Raw genomic sequence first — 23487 nt, 5'->3', positions numbered from 1 at the left:
GAACTTCGTTATGTCGACTTTTTCGGGACCTAGTGAAAAAAGTCGAGATAACGAAAAGTCGACTCATCCAAATTACAAAAAATATCACCAATTCCAACATGTTTGAGTTGGATTGTACGATGTTTACATCCACAATTGAACCGTCTTGTTTAATATTTTCGTCGTGAAAACAGCAAACTTATTATTGAAAAATAAAGTGAAACAAAAGAAGAATTATTTGTGTCAAATTTATTTCTTTTACGTTTATGGATCACACAAAACACATATAAAACCACAATTGCATACATTTGTACATTGTAAGATTTTATACCTGGTCCTTCTCTGAATTGGTCGACCAGAGCAGTGGAACTAACATTTGACATTTTGAAGTTATTCTTTCTGTTACCATTCGGGATTGTTATTTAATCAATAAAATGTTCATGTTTTATACAATACCGAAGAGCTTGAGCAATAAATGTCTCTTTAATTAAATACATAAACAAACAACTTTAATTATTCGCACTTACCAATTACATTTTTGTATCCCCCTATTATGACAGTTTGTTATATTGACACGCACGGCATTTTGCGACATGCCGCAAACAGTCATGAATATTTTCACACCTACATCTCGATCTACAATTCGACATAAAGAACATAGGAAATGTGTGAAATTCGACCACTGGGACTGAAAAACGAGGTCGACATAGCGAAAAAATCGAGATAAAAAAATCGACACAAACAGATTTATTTAATATAGAATAAGAAGGAATAAATTCGGGACCGTAAAAAAAATCGACATAACCGGAAAGTCGACTTATCCGACGTCGACATAGCGAGGTTCGACTGTAACAGTGAAATGTTTGAGTGAAAATATATTGCTTTCGATATCTATTCATCCTTATTTTAATTGGTACATCTTTATAAGGAGTAAGAGTGCATCTTTAAGCTTTGCAGTTCTTAGTCTCCAATCTAAATTCAGGCTTGAAACTATTGGAAATCACAAATACTGTATTTTATAGTGTTAGACCAGTGTAACCCAGAACTCCATGAAATATTAGTGGTTTGTAACCAAAGTCAAATTTAACCATTTTTTTTAGTTAAACGTGTGTACAAAAAATATTTAAATCCATCAACATCTTTAAAAATAATTAAGTGACTTAACTTCACTTATTAGACTTCGGTTATTCTTTTTATATGTCAAGGTATCCTGTTATCACAAATACCTAACTCGCACTTTAAATATACATTTGTGATTTTATAAACCTTTCTATTCAATGATTTAATCAGCAGCTTTCTTTTTCATGTCCTGTTAGTGTCAATCAAGTTGATCCATATTTATGACCACTGTATCAGATAGGCATGTGCCCTCCATCTCGGTTTTAACGTTCTTGAATTTCTTGTAATTTAAGACTTCATCAACTTCGTACAATTATAAGTCTCTGAAATAAAACTACTATGACAAATATACATATAACCAAATTAATGTGGTATTTTCATTTTAATAGTGATAAAGCATCATGTCACCCTGACATCTAATACTAATGGGGACTCTTAAAAACAATTTTCAAACCATATTTGTCCAAATAGACATCCAAGGAATCCTCATCAATCTTTGGCAATCCCGGTCAACCCTTAGCAATCCCTGTCAACCTTGGTAATCCTTGTCAACCCTCGGCCATCCCTGTCAACACTTGGCCATCCCTGTCAACCCTCAGCCATCCCTGTCAACCCTCGGCCATCCCTGTCAACCCTCGGCCATCCCTGTCAACCTAGTTAACCCTTTGCAATCCCTGTCAACCCTCGGCCATCCCTGTCAACCTAGTCAACCTTTTGCAATCCCTGTCAACCCTTGGCAATCACTGTCAACCCTCAACCATCCCTGTCAACCCTCAGCAATCTCAGTCAACCCTGGGCAATCCCTGTAAACCCTCGGCCATCCCTGTCAACCCTTGGCAATCCCTGTCAACCCCAGGCAATCCCTGTCAACCTCGGCCATCCCTGTCAACCCTTTTTGCAATCCCTGTCAACCCTTGGCAATCCCTGTCAACCTAGGCAATCCCTGTAAACCCTCGGCCATCCCTGTCAACCCTTGGCAATCCCTGTCAATCCCGGGCAATCCCTGTCAACCCTCAGCAATCTCAGTCAACCCTGGGCAATCCCTGTAAACCCTCGGCCATCCCTGTCAACCCTTGGCAATCCCTGTCAACCTTGGCCATCCCTGTCAACCTCGGCCATCCCTGTCAACCCTTTTTGCAATCCCAGTCAACCCTTGGCAATCCCTGTCAACCATGGCATTCCCTGTCAACCCTCAGCAATCCCTGTCAACCTCGGCCATCCCTGTCAACCCTTGGCAATCCCTGTCAACCCCCAGCAATCCCTGTCAACCTCGGCCATCCCTGTCAACCCTTGGCAATCCCAGTCAACCCTTCGCAATCCCTGTCAACCTTGGCAAAAGCCTCAGTGGACAGTGTTCCCTTGGGTGGACAAGGTGCACTGTCACCATCATGACTCACACCCTATATGTTCTACACTGTTTCCCATGTATAAACCTCATTTATTTGCAATGTTTGTATCAAAATGTAGTATGGTAGGCATACAGATAGACCAAGTACACACCTAGTGGTTGGCACTGGTAGAGATCACAACAGGAGCCGGGGCGCTGGTTACTATGGCGAAGGATTTGCGGTGTATGCCCCGCAAAACATTTCGGCACCTTGCAAGCTGCCGGGTTACAACGGCATTCGTATGTAGTGCGACAACAAGCTGTCTCCTCCTCTGTGCTGTTGTAGACAAGGACCGAGTCAGACGGACATCGATGGGTCGCAATCGAATCACACGCTGAGGCATCACAGTCAGCAGCTATTTCTGAAAATACATAAGAAAAATGGGCTAGTTACAGCTGACAGCAATATAGATGCACAGGCCTTTTAGACAGAATAGTAACAAATAATAACATATGCCTCGTCAAACTAAATAATAGAACTAAACAAGTATTATAAAGAGGGACAAACAAGTTCTGAAGTCCTGATGAACATTATCACCTGCTGTTACTCAACTTTAATTTCATCATATATATATTTAAGATGAATGAAAATTGCCACAAAAACTGCACATAGTACCAAAACTAGTTTTAGCAGACAAATAACAAAATTTCAATCGTTAAATCTTCTAACGAAAGGTGATAAAATTAATGTACATCAATTAGTAGCAATTAGTATCAATCATAAGGCTATAAACAGTTTCATTGCCTGCCATATCACCATAGTTTATTGGTCTTGACACAGCAAAAACAGTTTTTTTGGTGACAGATAAATGTACAGCAAGTGGCAACTTCAATCAACAAGGAAAGATGTATGTAAGTGCTGTCAGTGGCCGGTGTAGAAGGTGCGAGACAACAAGTGTCCTTACTTGACTAGGTCAGGGACACATAGCGATAAAACAATAAAACATCAAACAAGAATCTCTTCTATGTCATATACCATAATGTACATGCTACTGAACAGTGCAGACAAGAGCACCAGAAGGGGAGGATAGTGCTTGCAAGATACTGGTGTTAGTCAAGGGTCATAACTTGAGCATAATTCAAGCCGGAGTTTTGGTTTTGTACACATAGAAACTCAAATTACATAGGCTATTTCAATTTTAAACTCTTAAAATTTTCTTTGAAAACAGATCTAGTGAAAAAAGGGTAGATTATGACATTTATTACTAACGATATTAGATCATTTAGTATTATTAAGTATGATGTATTGGCCAAACAAATGAATTGATTTGTCTTCTACGCTCATAACCGAAACACAGACCATAAATTTAAAAAAAATACAGTCCATAAAGAACTTGACTTTGAATGGCTTGTTTGAAGCTATGAACAATAACACCCAACTTAGGACCAACCATCCTTGATGGTAGTGAATGCAATTCCTTAATTACTAATAATACGAAATGTACATTAAGAAATGAAATTTCAAAAGAGATTCCCATATATGACTAACTGAGGGAAGCTATGATTCAATTTATGATTCAACTTTATTTACATAATCTGCATTATGACTAACAATATTATGCAATTATAAGTTATAAATTTACATGATATTATTGGCTGCTTTATTCTAAGTATCATAAAATAGCCACTAAGTATCATAAAACAGCCAATGTTAATTAGTACATTCTTATTTTGGTTCTATTAAACAGTTTGCTCTACTTGAGGGCTTGCATGGTCTATTGGATTTTTTTTTTCCATTAACCTTATTAAGTATATTAAAAAAAAATTTGATTTATTTTATTTAAGGATTGGTCATCTTTTGTCTTGCGTTCATGCTGTATGAACACAGTAAGGCACATGGGCATATTCCATGAAGCGTGCTTTTATAGAGAATGGTCATTAGCTCGCTTGCCCTATAATGTGTTTTTATGAAAGAAATGTAACCGACAACATATGTTTGTATAAAAGAATAGCTATTTTTGTAATGTCCTATATCATTGATTAAATGACATCACAATAATCCAATCAGAGCGCAATATTGAAACAAACAATAATGTCATAACTCCTTATGTGTTATACAATATAAACGTCAAGCAGTGACCCAATATTTTTCCATATTGGGTCACCAAATTTATATCGTACTAAAATGTCGTCTATTATCAGATTCCGATAAATAAAGGAAACATTTAAACATGTCAACAGGTTGTCGATGTGATGTATACTTTAAATGGTCAGTAGGTGACACAATATGGGATATACGGGGCACAGGAAACCATATTCAAGTTCGAGCTTCGCTCTCACCCGATATGGTTTCCTTTACCCCGTGTATCCCATATCGGGTCACCTACTGACCCTGTAACTTATAATATATATATCATGGTTTGGGTGTGAATAAAATAATAATGAACAACCTGCTTTGCTACAATGGGCTATAAAATCACTTAAGCGAGATTAAATTGAAATTAAGAATTTATTAAATGTGTGATGGAACAATTGATCATTGAGGCCGCAGTTATAATGACATATAGAATGATCTATATAACTTCATTATGGATTGTCATATTTCAAATGATCCGAAAATCTTATCTCAATGAATTTTTAATTAATGGTTATTTCAGTATAATGTTATGCTTAATCAAAATAATAACTCATATCTGATATGCAAAATTGAATTTTATTGTTTTAGAAGTATTTGCAATATAAATAATGCTTCACTGGAAATCTTTATTAGACTATTAAATGCATGATATATACCCGGTACTTTTAAAAGTTCCTCTTAATTTCCAATTTATCTGTCTCATTACATCAGTTAATAAGGCGTATTTTTTATGGATCACATACTCAGGTATAATGGATCATAAATATTCTCTATAATATGCTTATGGCCTTCAAATATTGTTCGGGATACTAATATCAAAAAATGGTCACAAAAATCCAAGAGGCCAGTGAATAGTTTAATAACATTGTTATATAGTCAAACTTGATGAAGACACAAGAGATATGGTGGAAATATCCTGGTTCAAGTGTCATTTGTTCTCAGTTTCAAATCAAATACCATTAAAAACTCAAATCCCATTCCACTCCAATATTTAGCCTAATTCACCCCATATGAATTTATACAATCTGAATCTAATTTAAACCCATCCAAAAAAAACTCCCAATTCTATTAAATTATTTAACATTAAATTTTGGTTCTCAGTGGATTGAGGGTCCAGAATGTTAAAAAGTGGTGACCCTCTAAGGTCAAATCTTGATACTAAATTTTCAAACAATTCAATAGCCTCCTACTTCTATAATGATTTATTCTATTCATACCTCAGAATACAGACGAAAACAACTGAGAACAATACCACTATAATATCTTCAATAAAATTAATTTTTTAGAGTGCATATTAAATAAAATCAAAATTAATAGAGATTTTAGAATGAAGGCGAAAAAACCCAACCTGTTTTTTACACAATTTAAATTTCTTAATTTGACAAAATTATATACGATTAAAAAATCAAGCATTTTTAAGGTATTAAACAACGCATGTTTGAGCAGACACTTAACCCCGGGACCCATTGAAACAGTGTTTGAGATGGTTTATGAAAGTTACTTGACCATCGCTACCTATGACTGTATATGTACTGCACAGTATTATGCTTACAAGTCAGTCAAAGCCTTCATTCTGTGTCCCATAAAGTTATATTCTCACCATACCAAGATGTCACTTTATCTGATCCTACTTGGGTGGTGTAATATGTAAAAATTAAAAAGAGTGGGAGACAATCAATTCATATTCTTTTGTCTCCTACAGACTGTAAGCACAATACAACTCATACCAGAAGGCTCAGATATGGCCACCTTCACAGTGACAGCTATCAATTTATGACATCCCATGTGTCAATTATCAATTATTCATCCATTATTCACTGTATGTCCATATTAAGTTATAGGATACATTACCTTAAATTGGTAATCACACCTTTTTTCAAGTATCTTTTCAGGAGTTTTTTGTTAGCTGATAGGTATAGGAATGTACACAATCCGAGATGGCCTGATAATGTCAATATACCAGTGATATTAATTTTAATTTAATTATGAGCTGGTAATCAGATGAGAGAGATCAAGCGGGTGGTAAACTTTATAACAGGCCACTCACAGGATAAAACACTAACAAACACCCTGTCACATTACTTCAGCCATCAGGTAGACCCTGTCACATTACTTCAGCGATCAGGTAGACCCTGCCACTTTAAAACACTTGAATGCCTATTATAGTCTCACAAGTGTTTTCAGAATTTATGTCAATAAATGGCCATGGTGAACTTCTGTGTGTTCTTGCGATATTAAAAAGCATGTCATTGTCTGGTCCTGCCACACACACTCACATAACAGACCAGACCAGTTATTCTGCACCCTAAAATTATTTAAGTAAGTTAACAGTGTTGATGTAGTTAAATCGAATTGTTCAATCAGATAACTCATAAGACTCCCACTCTGAAGAACCATCAAATATTTCTGTCTACTCTTTTACATTGCTTTCAAAAGCTGCTGCAGCATTATAAATCAGTTTAAGGCCAGCCTGCAGGCCAGTTTTACAGGGATATTGCACAAACATGGCCACCAGCCTCAACAGTATTACAGTGGTAAGAACAAACATCACTGGGATATAAAACACTCACTAAGACAAACAACAAAGTGGATGTTCCTCAAACATGTCACTTTTTCTTCAAATATGTACTGACTTGTAAAACAAAACATTTGGGAAGTGGGCCAACAATCTTTACTGAGTCAAACTTCACTTTCTATGCTCTGTAGCTCTCCTATATCTGACCAAGGGTGCTTTTGAACATTTTACCCAAAAAGTTGTCAAGTAGAGTAATGTTGAGTGGGGGGGGGGGCAGGGGGGGGCACACCCTAACACTGTAAACCTGAATCTAACCTGAATACATTGTCAATGGTCAGATCACAATTTATCTCCAGGTCTGTAATCATGATCCAAGAACAGAGTTCTTAAACAATCACAGTTCTTGTTGTATTAAGGAATGTCACCCAAGGATGCCCTTCTCAGGCATAGAAAGGTCGAGTTCTTCCACAACATTCAGCCCATGACCAACCCTCCTCCCCATGTTCAAGCCAGGTTTAGGTTCAATGCTCCACTGGTCAATGACTTTACAAACAAAACATATATTCATCTACACTCAAAATGTCAGGATGTTTGTTTGTCATGAACTTTGAACAAATGAGGTTTAGCCTGCAGTCACTTGGCTTTTATTAAAAAAGATTTGAGACAACTTATCCCTGTGGTTACGAGAAAGTAGGGCATTCTAATGGATAGTGGCTGTATTTCAAGAAATTAGGGCATCCTAATGGATAATGGTTGTTAAAAGAAAACACAAAGCAAAGTTTTGATGCCCTCATTTTTCATTTATCCACTTATCTTTTTATTAATCAATGGATTAACAAGTTAAACTACAAATATATTTTATCAGGGCCTCACGATGAACGCTGCAATTATGATCATGAACCACAAAGTGTTTTCATAAGACATTGAAGGAACATGAACCTCAGAAAAAAATTGCCTTAAAGTAACTTCATAATTTTATATGAATTATTTTTTGATAAAAAAAAATTGAAACAGAGAGTACATTCTGATTATATTTATGAAGAAATAAATAGTAGATTTAATAGAAGGGATTGAAAGGAACTTGCCCAAATATATTTCGAACAAAGTATACAGCACATAAATAACTGGCAATATCTGTGTTGACAAGTGGCCAGAAAACATGACTGTCCTGACAGTTCAGTATTGCTCCAGTGTGCCAGGTGTGTTTGATGCTGGTGTTTTAATCACCCAGGTATTATATGCAGTACATTAATAGCTCTGGACAGCTGGTGGATTGCCTTCAAAGCCTGCTTCAAGGTCACAAGGGTTCTATCAATCTTTGTTTAATACTGTTGGGCTTGGTTGAAAATGTTCATCCTGAGCATCATTCATGCAAAAAATATGGCACTGCTCCTGACGGCTGCCTTAAATTTATAGCACTGATAACAAAAATAACAAGAGATGTCACAGAAATGTGACAAATGCCCCCGGATGGACTCCTTGGACTGATAGCCATTAGTATTTTGACCCGTTTGTATATATAGTCTTCAGTATCTAACATATTTTCAAGGTGACTTATCCTTCCTTCCCATGAAGTTTGTTAATATTTTTAAGTCAATAAAGGGTCACAATTTGTATTTAAGATCATATAAAGGTAATGAGTAAAAATCCCAACTTGAACTCAAACGATATCTGACATGGATGTGTAATTGTTTGCCTTTTTTGTATCCTATAAAAACCTTCCTAAAATGGGGTCTATATTGAAATAAAAATACTACATACGGTCACCACGACCTTGACTTTTGACCCATTGACCCCATTGGGTTTATCTGTTGTTGGTCATGACCAACCTGCAAACTAAGTTTGAGGTCCCTGGGCCTAAGTGTTTTTCGGTTATTAACCGGAAACAGATTTTCAGGTTAAGGTCACCGCAACCATGACCATTGACCCACTGACCACAAAATTCATCTGCTGGTAATGACCAACCAGCCTACCATGTTGGTGGTCCCTGGGCCTAAATGTTCTTCAGATATTGAAACCGTGTGAAGAATGGATGCAAGGTTTTCAAAAGTTTACAATCATTATGGGCAAATGTTTTTTACTGGTAAAAAAAAATACCATTAATTACACTGTTTTTTAAATTATATACAAGGGTATCAAAATTTCAAACAATACCAAATTCATTGATAATGATAACACTTTAAAACAAAAATGCAATGGAGATAAACAATTTGTGGCGCACATCAAGCTGATAAAGGAAGACCAGATGTTTATTGTGCAACAAACATGGAGATCGTGCAAGTGCATTCCTTGCCTGGAGGCAATCCAGACAAACCATGCTATTGATCTCAACTATATTTTCTAATCAAGTCCAAAAGATTGTGTGATATGAACTTATTTTGTCTAGCTATTGATAGTTGAACCATTCAATGCAAATGATAAAGTAACTTTTGTTTTGCATACAGATCTTTTGGCTATTATGGTACTCTTTGGAAAACAAGTGAACATTACAAATTGCTTTCATCCTACTCAGACAACAATGAATGAACTGTTTTTCTGTAAGTAAATTGTTCAGCTGGAAACAACTGAAAAATGAAAACATGTAAGTCAGTAGAAAATGCTGAACAAATAACATGTTCCCATGTTGTGCTGCAACACTGCAGAAATGTGCATGTCCTGTCAATCCTTATTATGTTAACAACCAACAGTGTTGTTTTGAACAAGACCAAGGCAAATAGATCATGCTTTCATTACAAGCAATACAACTTTAAATCGTAACTTTGCTCATGCGAAAGTGTATAACATGGGTAATATATACAGTAACAGTTTTCCCTGTTTTCCACAATGTTTCCATCAGTCTTTGTTTCAATGTCTCTCAAGAAGCCAACAACCAGTTTATGAACATTGTACAATGTGCAATCAAATCCATAAAAGAGCCACTATTTCGTCATTATAAGCTTGGTTAGAATAAAATTGTCATGAAAATTTTCATCAAAGTCTCCTTTACCAAAACTGGTCATAACATTGACACATTAAATTATCTGACGCAGTGAAAAATGCCAAATAATCGTATAAAACATCATTAGCGGACAGACAGATTGAATGGCTGATCCCAAGTGCTCTTTTCACCTTTTGTTCACCACATAGCAAGAAAGGTATTAAATTGTTAACATGGGCAATAAACAGGTCCTAAATTCAACCAAAAGAATTACAGATGAGAGTAATGAAGTATTTTAATCCGAAGCAGCAGCAATATTATAGGATTCTATTACACAATTAAACCATTATAGCATGGCCGCTAATGTTTGTCAACAAGTAAGGGTTCAATTTAGAGAGAGAACCCAATACCCAGTCAACAATACAGGTGCTGATCTCGGCTACCCTTTGGTATTTTAAGTAGATATTAATGGCCATAAACAGTGAAGGCAATCAGTGGAACTACTTGTTCAGTAGAACACCTTCAATCCCTCACCATTCCATAAAAGGCAAAACAATGCTATGATAATCAATCTTTTTTAAACAAACATGTTATTTAAACTGCAAGAGATTTCCGGCCTATCATGTAATTTGAAATTGATGAATGAGCCTAAAAAATTTGGTAATAGAATATGTTTTTGGTACTTTGCATCAAACCCTGAAACAAAATAACAAATGTTCTTGGCATGAAAGAAAATACCAGGATTGAAATGATGAATAAATATGCCTTACTTAAGGGGTATTTAAAGGTATGGATGATTTAGAGTTTATGAAAATGGACTGGTCAAGAATTGCCATCAATGGCTAACAAACCCTCCATCAATTGATAATTTATTCTATTATGAGAAAAAGTCTACCTTTTAGAATATTTTAATGGATATGTCTAGTAGTCTTGCTATTGAAGTATGGCTAAAACACTATAGGATGCAAGTGTGTCTCATACCCTGAGTGTGGCTAGAGTACTGAAGGATGCAAGTGTGTCATATACACTGAGTGTGGCTAGAGTACTGAAGGATGCAAGTGTGTCTCATACCCTGAGTGTGGCTAGAGTACTGAAGGATGCAAGTGTGTCATATACACTGAGTGTGGCTAGAGTACGGAGGATGCAAGTGAGTCACATACCCTGAGTGTGGCTAGAGTACTGAAGGATGCAAGTGTGTCACATACCCTGAGTGTGGCTAGAGTACTGAAGGATGCAAGTAAGTCACATACCCCGAGTGTGGCTAGAGTACTGAAGGATGCAAGTGTGTCTTATACCCTGAGTGTGGCTAGAGTACTGAAGGATGCAAGTGAGTCACATACCCTGAGTGTGGCTAGAGTACTGAAGGATGCAAGTGTGTCTTATACCCTGAGTGTGGCTAGAGTACTGAAGGATGCAAGTGTGTCTTATACCCTGAGTGTGGCTAGAGTACTGAAGGATGCAAGTGAGTCACATACCCTGAGTGTGGCTAGAGTACTGAAGGATGCAAGTGTGTCTTATACCCTGAGTGTGGCTAGAGTACTGAAGGATGCAAGTGAGTCACATACCCTGAGTGTGGCTAGAGTACTGAAGGATGCAAGTGAGTCACATACCCTGAGTGTGGCTAGAGTACTGAAGGATGCAAGTGAGTCACATACCCTGAGTGTGGCTAGAGTACTGAAGGATGCAAGTATGTCTCATACCCTGAGTGTGGCTAGAGTACTGAAGGATGCAAGTGTGTCTTATACCCTGAGTGTGGCTAGAGTACTGAAGGATGCAAGTGAGTCACATACCCTGAGTGTGGCTAGAGTACTGAAGGATGCAAGTGTGTCTCATACCCTGAGTGTGGCTAGAGTACTGAAGGATGCAAGTGAGTCACATACCCTGAGTGTGGCTAGAGTACTGAAGGATGCAAGTGTGTCACATACCCTGAGTGTTGCTAGAGTACTGAAGGATGCAAGTGAGTCACATACCCTGAGTGTGGCTAGAGTACTGAAGGATGCAAGTGTGTCACAGACCTTGAGTGTTGCTAGAGTACTGAAGGATGCAAGTGAGTCACATACCCGAAGTGTGGCTAGAGAACTGAAGGATGCAAGTGTGTCACAGACCTTGAGTGTGGCTAGAGTACTGAAGGATGCAAGTGAGTCACAGACCTTGAGAGTGGCTAGAGTACTGAAGGATGCAAGTGAGTTACATACCCGAAGTGTGGCTAGAGTACTGAAGGATGCAAGTGAGTTACATACCCGAAGTGTGGCTAGAGTACTGAAGGATGCAAGTGAGTTACATACCCGAAGTGTGGCTAGAGTACTGAAGGATGCAAGTGAGTCACATACCCGAAGTGTGGCTAGAGTACTGAAGGATGCAAGTGAGTTACATACCCGAAGAGTGGCTAGAGTACTGAAGGATGCAAGTGAGTTACATACCCGAAGTGTGGCTAGAGTACTGAAGGATGCAAGTGAGTCACAGACCTTGAGTGTGGCTAGAGTACTGAAGGATGCAAGTGTGTCACAGACCCTGAGTGTGGCTAGAGTACTGAAGGATGCAAGTGTGTTACATACCATGATTGTTGCTAGAGTACTGAAGGATGCAAGTGAGTCACATACCCGAAGTGTGGCTAGAGAACTGAAGGATGCAAGTGTGTCACAGACCTTGAGTGTGGCTAGAGTACTGAAGGATGCAAGTGAGTCACAGACCTTGAGAGTGGCTAGAGTACTGAAGGATGCAAGTGTGTCATATACCCTGAGTGTGGCTAGAATACTGGAGAAAGTAAGTGTGTCACATACCCTGAGTGTGGCTAGAGTACTGAAGGATGCAAGTGAGTCACATGCCTGGAGAGTGGCTTGAGTACTGAAGGATGCAAGTGAGTCACATACCCTGAGTGTGGCAAGAGTACTGAAGGATGCAAGTGTGTCACAGACCTTGAGTGTGGCTAGAGTACTGAAGGATGCAAGTGGTCACAGACCCTGAGTGTGGCTAGAGTACTGAAGTAGACCCTGAGTGTGGCTAAAGTACTAAAGGATGCAAGTGTGTCACAAACCCTGAGTGTGGCTAGAGTACTGAAGGATACAAGTGTGTCACATACCTTGAGTGTGGCTAAAGTATTGAAGGATGCAAGTGTGTCACAGATCCTGAGTGTGGCTAGAGTACTGAAGGATGCAAGTGTGTCACATACCCTGAGTGTGGCTAGAGTACCGAAGGATGCAAATGTGTCACAGACCCTAAATGCGGTGAGAGTTCTGAATAAAGTAAGTGTGTCACATACCCTGAGTGTGGCTAGAGTACTGAAGGATGCAAGTGTGTCACAGACCCTAAATGCGGTGAGAGTTCTGAAGAAAGTAAGTGTGTCACATACCCTAAATGTGGTGAGAGTTCTGAAGAAAGTAAGTGTGTCACATACCCTGAGTGTGGCTAGAGTACTGAAGGATGCAAGTGTGTCACATACCCTGAGTGTGGCTAGAGTACCGAAGGATGCAAATGTGTCACAGACCCTAAATGCGGTGAGAGTTCTGAATAAAGTAAGTGTGTCACATACCCTGAGTGTGGCTAGAGTACTGAAGGATGCAAGTGTGTCACAGACCCTAAATGTGGTGAGAGTTCTGAAGAAAGTAAGTGTGTCACATACCCTAAATGTGGTGAGAGTTCTGAAGAAAGTAAGTGTTTCACAAAACCTGAGTGTGGCTAAAGTATTGAAGGATGCAAGTGTGTCACATACCCTGAGTGTGGTTAGAGTACTGAAGGATACAAGTGTGTCACATACCTTGAGTGTGGCTAAAGTATTGAAGGATGCAAGTGTGTCACATACCCTGAGTGTGGCTAGAGTACTGAAGGATGCAAGTGTGTCACATACCCTGAGTGTGGCTAGAGTACCGAAGGATGCAAATGTGTCACAGACCCTAAATGCGGTGAGAGTTCTGAATAAAGTAAGTGTGTCACATACCCTGAGTGTGGCTAGAGTACTGAAGTATGCAAGTGTGTCACAGACCCTAAATGTGGTGAGAGTTCTGAAGAAAGTAAGTGTGTCACATACGCTGAGTATGGCAAAAATATTGAAGGATGCAAGTGTACATGTCACAGACCCTGAAGGGGGAAAAGTACTTAAGGGTGGTGCAAGTCTGTCACAGACCTATAATGTGGCAAGTATATTAAAGGAGTCAAGTTTCAGACTCTGAATGTGGCAAGAGTACTGAAGAAATCCAGTTAAAAAAACGTAGAAGACCTTGAATGTGGCAAGAGTACTGAAGAAATCCAGTTAAAAAAACGTAGAAGACCTTGAATGTGGCAAGAGTATTAAAGGGTCCCAGTTTGAGACCCTTATTATATGACAAGAGTACTGAAGGTTGCAAGAATGAATGTAATGTATACTATTTTAGACCCATAAATGTATTATGGTCATTGAAATACTGTCAAAATGCTCATCAAGTTTTACATACATAATGTAACAAGCAATTCACATTAATATTGATTTATAACAAGGAAGGTAGACATATTGGCACAGCAATTTGGTCTACAAACAGCATACACACCAAACCAGTGCATGGTGCCTATCAGTAAAACAATTAGCTAAGAAACAAAACAAAATCCTCACTAATGAAATGAAATACGTTTGTTTTGACAGTTTTATCGGTGCAGTCTGGAAGTGGGCTGTGGTAGAAGCCAGAAGGTGCTGTGGTCGTACAACCAACGTGCCTGGTGCATGTGAGACTGCCACATACTGGTGCCAAACACTACAGATATACTGGGACACGGGTTTTTACAGCAGCATTACCTAGCTTGGCAAGCACCACAACCTGTATAATCCACAAGTGTTAGCCAGCTCAATGAAATCTTCTGTCAACAAACAAATAGATACAGCTTCACATGTCTCAAATACCAGACAGCTTCACTACTCAGGAATCTCAGCCAGAATTGGGTTTCTTTTAATTACAATATGAGATACGTAAAAAAGATTAATCATCATTGTTTTCTCATCAAAGACAAAAAGCAGCTCTTGCAGAACCTCACTGACAATGATAACAAATAATAACAGATGAAGAAAACAGTATTACATGGAAATAGCTATCTCAAAGTATCACAAACACAAACTAAACAGATTTTTCACAGTAAAAGCTACTGAGGAAAGGAGATTATACAATAAAGATATTGTAATAATGTCCCTCTTTTCTTCTGAAACAAAGTTAACAGAGATGTTTCTTTGCATCACAGTGCAAGATAACATTCTTGACAAAGACTATGTCAGTTCTTGCCTACAATATCAGTTGAAGGGTATGATGGGGAGCATTCCTGAAGGATCTTCAGGGACAGGAGGTATCCCACCTATGTGGCAGGCAGTGTAACTTCAGGCATGCCCACCCTGCCCTTGGAATGCATGTAAAATGCACCCAGGGTGCAGCTGTATAATTACTGAAATAAACAACAACACTCTTCCCTTGTAAATTATTTTAGTTTGTTCCAGGTGCAGACAGACACAGTTTTTCCATTCTATCATTGGTTTATTTTAATTTTGCACTAAACTACTAAAATAATTATCTGGCAGAGAAACAACTGTAAAATTAGATTTATATGACTTTGTAAAAAGTGATCAACAGCAAAGTAATTTAAGTTGAATTTTAGAAGTTTTAAAGCTGCACTCTCACAAATTTACCATTTTTACAACTTTTTTAAAAAAAAATCTTGGAAAGAGCAAATTTTTGCGTAAATATCTGCAAACCAATAATATAAGATTGCTGACAAAAAATCAGATCGTAGATTTTCATATTTCCATTTGAAAGTTAATGTTTTATGGCCTAAACCGTTACTATCGGTTTAAGAAAAATGCATAAAACATCAATTTTTGAACTTAAATACAAAATTCTGGCATCTAATTTTTTGTCAGCAGTCTTCTTTATGTAGTTTCCATGGATTTTCACAAAAAATGGCTCGTTACAAGACAAAAAATAAAAATGTTGTCAAAGCGTTCAATCTGTGAGAGTGCAGCTTTAAAGAGTGAGAGGAGCAAACCAGACAGATTTAGACAATCAGCACTTCCTTTGTCTAATACCTACCCCTAAGGCAGGATTTTTTTACAAATTCCTTGGGGTAGGAGATGTTCCAGGCATGAAAAAGATCAGATCAATAAACCCAGCAAAGTCTATTTTCTGTGATGTGATTTCAAGAAGAGTCTAAGAGGCTTGGACTGATGTCTCCATAGGTCTATCAACTGCTGCCTGATTTTCCCCTAATGTGCCCCCCCCCCTCCCCTACATCAATAGTGCATAAAAATGAGCCTGGATTTGCATAAGATGATTGAGGTTTTTGTTATAAGAATATGAATGTTTAGTTAACATACAGTTCTTTTACATTTTTATTTCAAAAATATAATTGTGCATGGCAGTTACTTCAAAGATAAGAACACAATATAGCGTTACAATAAATATTGATGTTTATAAGTGTATGGTATATTAATTCCATTATCTTGATACATGAGCTCTTCCTTATAAATATGTATATAGATATGTGCATGATCCTTGAAATTGATAGCCTAACTGAATGGAATATTTAATAAGCTCCTAACTTTTAGCAAGTCTTGTGTGAAATACTTGATTACATGGTTCACTTGGAAACCGAACCTTAGGAACTGATGTCTGGCTATCCAAATATTTCAAATGGAGCAGTCACACAGTCAGAGTGGGTGTGCTGAATTCATAATCGGATTGAATTTCTATGAAATATTGATCCTTTACATATGAAGAATTAAAAAATGCTACACAAATAAAAAAGGTAAAAGATGCAATGTCAGTGTTGACTCACAACTGTGATGGAAGCCTAGTATCATATGCATGTAATAATTTGCCCATGTAGATATGTTTAAGACATCCGAGATATGATCAAATCCTTATTTTACACTCATAACAAAATACAGCTAATTTTTGTCAAAAGACCATTATATTTCAAGAAATTTTGGGGAAAAAAAGAAACGACTGCTTACATTAAATATTGATAACTTGGACTATAACAATCTCGCAAGATGTAAACAAAAAACAAGAAAAAATTGTGTTCATGGCTATATTGTGACTTTAATTTTCATTTTTGGCATCCCGGTGCAGAGACAATGTATGTCATAAAATATTTTATACTCAATAAAATACATAATTTGAAGTAATTTATCATTACCAAACTATGCAATAAAACTGCATCAAGTGGCAGAAAGTATTATCTGCTCTGGTGAATATTAAATCATGATGTTAGATAAATGTTACTCATATGATGAAAATAACAAATGAAATGATATACAAGGTCTACCGAGAAAGAAACTGTATACACTTTGATGTACTTATAATAACATGTTATTTTAAGGCTACAAAAAAGTATAAACTTGTCTATTAAACCTGCACTCTCAAGTATTGACCATTTTGACAACTTCATTTTTTTTTAATCTTGGAATGAGCCAAATTTTGCATAAATGTCTGAAACTAGTGATACAAGACTGCTGACAAAAGAACAGATCACATTTATTTCTTTTTACATTCAAAATTGCTATTTAATGGCCTTAAGCGTTACTAACGCTTTAAGAAAAATAATTTTTTCGGCATTTTTCCAAACAATTGAGATTTGTTCTATTGTGAACTATCTAATATGACTGAAATGAAGGCATTGATACCTAAATCAGCTGATTCTGAGATAAAAACTAAGGAAATGTCATAACTGTCAATCTGTGAGAGTGTAGCTTTAAAGAGCCTGAACACACATTTATATTATGTGCTCTTAGTGACCATCCTATTGAACTATCAGGTTGTGCTGACAGACACAATGTCATGCATTCTATTTTATTAAAGTGCTATATACATGTATTTAACATTATAACATACAATTTTAAGTAAACAGAAAGATGGACCAGTTTTATGCAATTGGGTACAATAGTGTTAAATCGACTGCTGTATAATCATAATTAGTATTTTTGGTGTATAACTCACAAACAATATTCAAAGCATATAATGATTCTTTTTTATTTTTTTATTTTCGTAATGTATGTATTTGTTGAATTATTTAACAAATATTAAATCTCTATTGTAGTTTTTACTTGTATGCATATCTAAGTGTAGGGGACATCACTGTCGTGTGTGTGTGTGTGTGTGTGTGTGTGTGTGTGTGTGTGTGCGTGTGTGTGTGTGTGTGTGCGTGTGTGTGTGCATGCGTGCGTGTGTGCGTGTGTGTGTGCATGTGTGTGCGTGTGCGTGTGCGTGCGTGCGTGTGTGTGTGTGTGTGTGCATGTGTGTGCGTGTGTGTGCGTGTGTGTGCGTGTGTGTGTGCGTGTGTGCGTGTGTGAGCTTAACCATAATGATAGAAAATGCATAGATGCATAGAAGGTTATATTATATAAAGATGAAGATAATGTGTTATTACTACTCTATGTGAAAATAAATGAGAAAAAAAAAACAATATTCAAAGCAATGCCATATGTTTGTGTTATTATTGATTCTAAATGAGCACAAATCAAGCAGATCCATTTTGGCAAATTTAATACATTTCTTATTTGGTGTTTTCGTTTTCTTGTGGGCCAATGACAATCAACTGGATTTTTCATATTTTCTGTTCATTAATTTACCATGGACCAATTCTGACTAATGCAATGAAAAACACCAACTTTTTATAAGTAATTAGAGTCGAATTTGGATAATCAGTAGATCGCAAAAATTGAACACTAACATTAAGTGAAAGTACTCAATACCTAAGATGTGAATTATTGAAATAAGAAAACATTAATAATCAAAAAGTTATTTTCAAAATGAACAAGATAGGTACTACCTTTAATATGAGATTTTGTGGATAAACAAAAGTCTTGATATTCAAATAAGAAGATATTCCTTTGAAAATATACTGATGCCATTTGCTGAAGGGTTCCAGTTTCAGGTATCAAGCTTAAGATATCTTAGACTAAGATTTTTTTAGTTTTAACAATTCTAACAATTTGCCAAAATTTATCTATTAATAAAAAAGGGCATTTTACTAAACATGAGCGAGTTCCTTTAAAAAATAATGAGTGTACTAGTTATTGTTGTTGTTTTATGCACACGAGCATCTTGATAATGCACAAAAAAACAAACAAATAGAAACAATGAGTGCTGTACTCGCAGTCGCAATACAGGATGCGTGGCAAGATCATGAACCAATGCCAACCGTGTACCTAGGGTTATTTGGGCTTACACAGATTGATGAACACATTAATCCCTTCACCCTCTACCCACCTCCGGAATGCTTTCATTGTATTAAAGCAAACTCAGACATCATGAAAAACGGTCCTGACCATTAAATTTTGACTCGGTCTGACTAAATTTGTGATGGGGTTGGTCCGTCTGACCGACAGTTTTCACAGCCAGATGTAAAAAATAATGAAGATTTAATCTTTATCGATTATCAAACACTGCTTAAAAGTAAAAATAATTTATTTTGTTTAACAGAAAATCGTGTTTTTATCAGTGGTATTGTCAATAACCATTTGTTTACGAATCCGATGTCATTTTCCGGTAGTATAAATGCCAGATGCGTACCACACTAGTCAAACTCCATGCAGCTTTTGCCTCCCTTTGCAATACATTACCAAATAATGTTTACTACTGTGTATATATCGCGCAATGATTTGAAACGCTAACATTGGAATGTTTTAAATAATAGTTCCAAATGTTCCAAACAATAATCTAATCCTTTGGAACGTGTTATTAGATTACGAAAGCGGTACCGGTTCGGTCAGAAAAATACAAATTGCCAACAAACCGACCAATCAGAATTTTCATACCGATTAAGTGCAAGTGTCAATAAATGGCTACCTTAAATTAAGCTGGTTTAATAATATTTTGTCAAATAAAGCTCTGTGAACTGTTATTTGTGTTCAAGTTTAACTGGTTAATAAATGAATACGTTTTTATTTCTTATAAACAAAGGCTTTGAAAAAGCAAGTTTTTAAACAAAAATTGTCGGACCGTCAAATTTTCTTTCGGACCTACATAATATCAGAGGCCGTCGGTCCAAATCAAAGGGGATTGTCACGGTGCCAGGACTCTATATTAGGGTTAGTTGTGACCAAAACTAGGTCACATTTTTTTGGGTCTGGACCTAGTTTTGGTCACAACTGACCCTAATATAGAGTCCTGGCACCGTGACAACCCCCTTTGGTCCAGATGACCGAGACTTTTTCAGATTTTTCGCTATGTCTGCAAACTGAGACTGTCATTGCACTTACAATCACCACTGAAACTGATAATCAATCTTAATCGACAATAGCTCTACCTACATAAATTTATTGATAACTTGTACATCAGTACTTCTTATAATCAATCAGATTTAGCTAAGCATGGCCGTTTTAAATATAAGGGAGATAACTAAAGCACTTTTTTATAGATTACCGTCAACCATATTTGAAACATTTTCCAGACATACGGGACAGGAGAAGGAGGCGGGACATCCCCTCTCGCACTCACAGTTTTAGCGAAGTTGTCACATAGGCTATAACCGAGCATAGCTGCAGTTCATAGACCTAACTTTAGTTAATGCAATCGTGAATGGTGTACGTAGTTTTTTCGCGAAGCTACATAGAGCTATTAATTTTACGGTTATCATTAATATGTATCTAACAGGCCCTTTTAATATTCTGTAACAGTTTTAATTATTCCTGAGAGAAGGATGCTATTGGTCCTGGATTATTCATTTACATATCTATTAATTATATCATTTATTTTTATCAAATTAAATATTCAATTAATCCAGTTCTGACTTAACAGTATATGAAATCCGTAGGAGAGTCTGTGGGAAGGTATTGCTAAATTTGCATGTGTCGATAAAATAATGGAATTATCAGATAAAGCAGGAAATAATGGGATACATTGGCGTGAAAACTTAATTATAACATCAGGATAACATGATTATTTCTTGAATCAGGCAAGGGTAGTTAAAGAACGTGCCCTTTAATCAAACAGTTCATTACCGAAAAACTGCATATCAGATAACATCAAAAACCGTTAATACAAAAAACTGACCTTTATCTACTAATTGATCCGCTTCTTTTAAGCTGGGGCTTTGAAGAATGCCTTCAATTAACTTATCACTGCCGTTTTGTAACAGTGAAGTGACTCTAAATCACCAAAGACAGATAAATGCTGATAGGCTGGCATTGGTCCCGGTTCGGATCAAAACATTTATTCAAGAGTATACATGGTTTAAACGGTGTGGTCATTGACCAAAGTGACTTCAAGACAGATATTGTTCTCTTAAAATACAAATGACCTTATAATGACCATAATGAATATAGCTACTAGCTGAAGTTCAGAATTAAATATCTTCAGTACATGTGTTATTAATGCATTATTACGCAGGAACATATCTGGGTAGTTATTGTTACAGCTGTAGCAAGGAGTGAACAGACACGGGCCAATGACTGAAAAGGGACCGATGCCGGTGATTATCGGACATTCCCCTTGACCACGTGCTTCAGGTTCACACGTGCAAAACTTGAGGTCGGAGCTGCCGCGCATTTCCATCTTTCAGTAATTCAAAGAATATTGTTCGAAGCGCTTAAAAACGTCTCGTAAATTAGATATCTTCAAAATAAAAAAACTCGGAAAGATGCTGACACAGTAAATAGGAAGTTGGTGTACACACACAGTCCTTAGATGATATAAAACAGAGTCTTTATTGCACAAGTTACGGTAATATCTATCAAGTGAAAAGAACTGTCAACAACGATAATAGGACGCGAAGATAAAGTAAGGACACATTTCTGCGCAGTTTAATGCTTTACCTTAATCAGTTATATATGATACAAACGGTTGAAAACAAACATAACACTTGCTTAACTTGAGGTTAAACGCCTTAAACTTAGTTCGGTCTTCACATAAAGCATCAACTTATGATGCCTAAGATGTTCGTTATGTATCATAAAGACCAAACCTAGAAAAACAAGTCGAATACAAGTGTACATATTTGGATATTCGCGCTGATTTTTACCTTGGCATGTGCCTTGTTCGTTTCCGGTGACGAGGTCCCCGGGTCGGGCGTCGATAACACACTGAAGCCCCAGTCCACACACACCCGGCCCCTCTGGCCCGCCACCACAAGGCTCGTGTACGCCTCGTGCACACACCATACAACATCCACACTGGTCCGGGACCGTTCCGTGCGCGCAGTGTTCGGGGGCCGGACATGTTAGATGGTTGCATGTGCACAAATCGTAAGCTTGAGCCACCGGAACAAGCATACAGCACAGAACCGCCAGACTAGCACTCAGCCCCACGGGCGAGGAAAATCCTGACTTGGCCGTCCTCATTGTTGCATCGCTCACGCGAGTTAAAACTGAATAAACTATTTTATAAATCCATGTGACAGATATTATGTATTATATTTCTCACATCTCACAACCCGAACCTGCCGAGTATTATTTATGTTGTCATCCAATTTTTAGCTTTATATATAAACTACGTTGTACCGCGTTCCTCTATCGCAAATATATAGCCACAGCGTTTGTTAATGAAATAGTAAAGCTGTGTCGACCAATAGCGATTACATGGGGCGGTGCTTTCAACCGTTGGGAGTCGCCTTTAACCAAGTTAGCTTTTAGTTGTACCTTTTTTAAATTGTATTCTTTTTAACTGTATCTGATACCAAGCATTTTTCTATTTGCTTTTAAAGATATAGTCAGTTTGCAGATATGATTTGCAAAGAACGTTTACAATCCTCATTCCATTCATAAAACTCCATAGTTCATTGATTAAACCGCACATGATGAACTGTCAGCGTCTTATTTATATACACACGCAAAAAGTGACTTTAAAAAGAATGGGAAATTTTATAACTAAGAACATATTAAAAAAGAAATGAATAGTGCACTCTTAAATAAAACAAAAAAAAACTATGCTATTATGATGGTTAATTGTTGTAAGCCAGTTCTTTCAAAATGCATTAAAATTGGATCGCATAATATCGTACTTTTTAACTTGTCAGTTTTACATGCAGGGGTGTGAGACTCACGCCATGTACTTATTATCATATTCTGTACATACACTCGTCAAGAAGAGACACAATGGTCATGTAGAATATGATTTTAATATAGTGTTCACTAAAATATCGCGAATCGGATGTGTCACATGCTTGGAACGACATTCTTCCTATTTTATTAAAGGTCATCATGACCTTGAACACGCAATCAATAGGGGTTATCTACAGCTATACCAATGGGCATACCAAGTTTGAAGACTCTGCATGTCGTTTAAATGATTTTGATCAGTAACATTAGTTTGACAACGATCGGACGACGACATCGAACAAATAATCTCCGCTAAGACCAAGTGTCTGCGATGCTCTGATGGCGACACAAACAATACTAGCAAATATTTCGGCTTTTTATCTGTGATAGATGTAACTGCGGACATTATTCTTGAGCGTTGCTAACGGAAAGTAAAAATCCAGTATACAATTTAAAGCTGCCCTCTAACAGATTGTCCATTTGACAACTTTTTGCCTTGGAATGAGCC

General features: G+C 37.1%; 1 protein-coding gene across 1 annotated transcript in view; it reads right to left on the bottom strand.

The window, feature by feature from the left end:
- LOC128209003 (cysteine-rich motor neuron 1 protein-like) overlaps positions 1-22444 on the bottom strand; it is a 52093-nt gene extending 29649 nt beyond the window's left edge. Inside the window, exons 1-2 of the mRNA XM_052912796.1 lie at positions 21965-22444; positions 2599-2847 (exon numbers count right to left, since the gene is read on the bottom strand). Of these exons, the coding sequence (XP_052768756.1) occupies positions 2599-2847; positions 21965-22283 (568 nt within the window). The 5' untranslated portion in view covers positions 22284-22444. The remainder of the gene's footprint in view (positions 1-2598; positions 2848-21964) is intronic.
- Positions 22445-23487: the final 1043 nt, after the last annotated feature.

The sequence above is a fragment of the Mya arenaria genome, chromosome 11 (assembly GCF_026914265.1).
Source record: "Mya arenaria isolate MELC-2E11 chromosome 11, ASM2691426v1".
Taxonomy (NCBI): Eukaryota; Metazoa; Mollusca; class Bivalvia; order Myida; family Myidae; genus Mya; species Mya arenaria.
The sequence above is the reverse complement of the archived record's forward strand: the minus strand, read 5'-3'. Positions and strand labels throughout refer to the sequence as shown.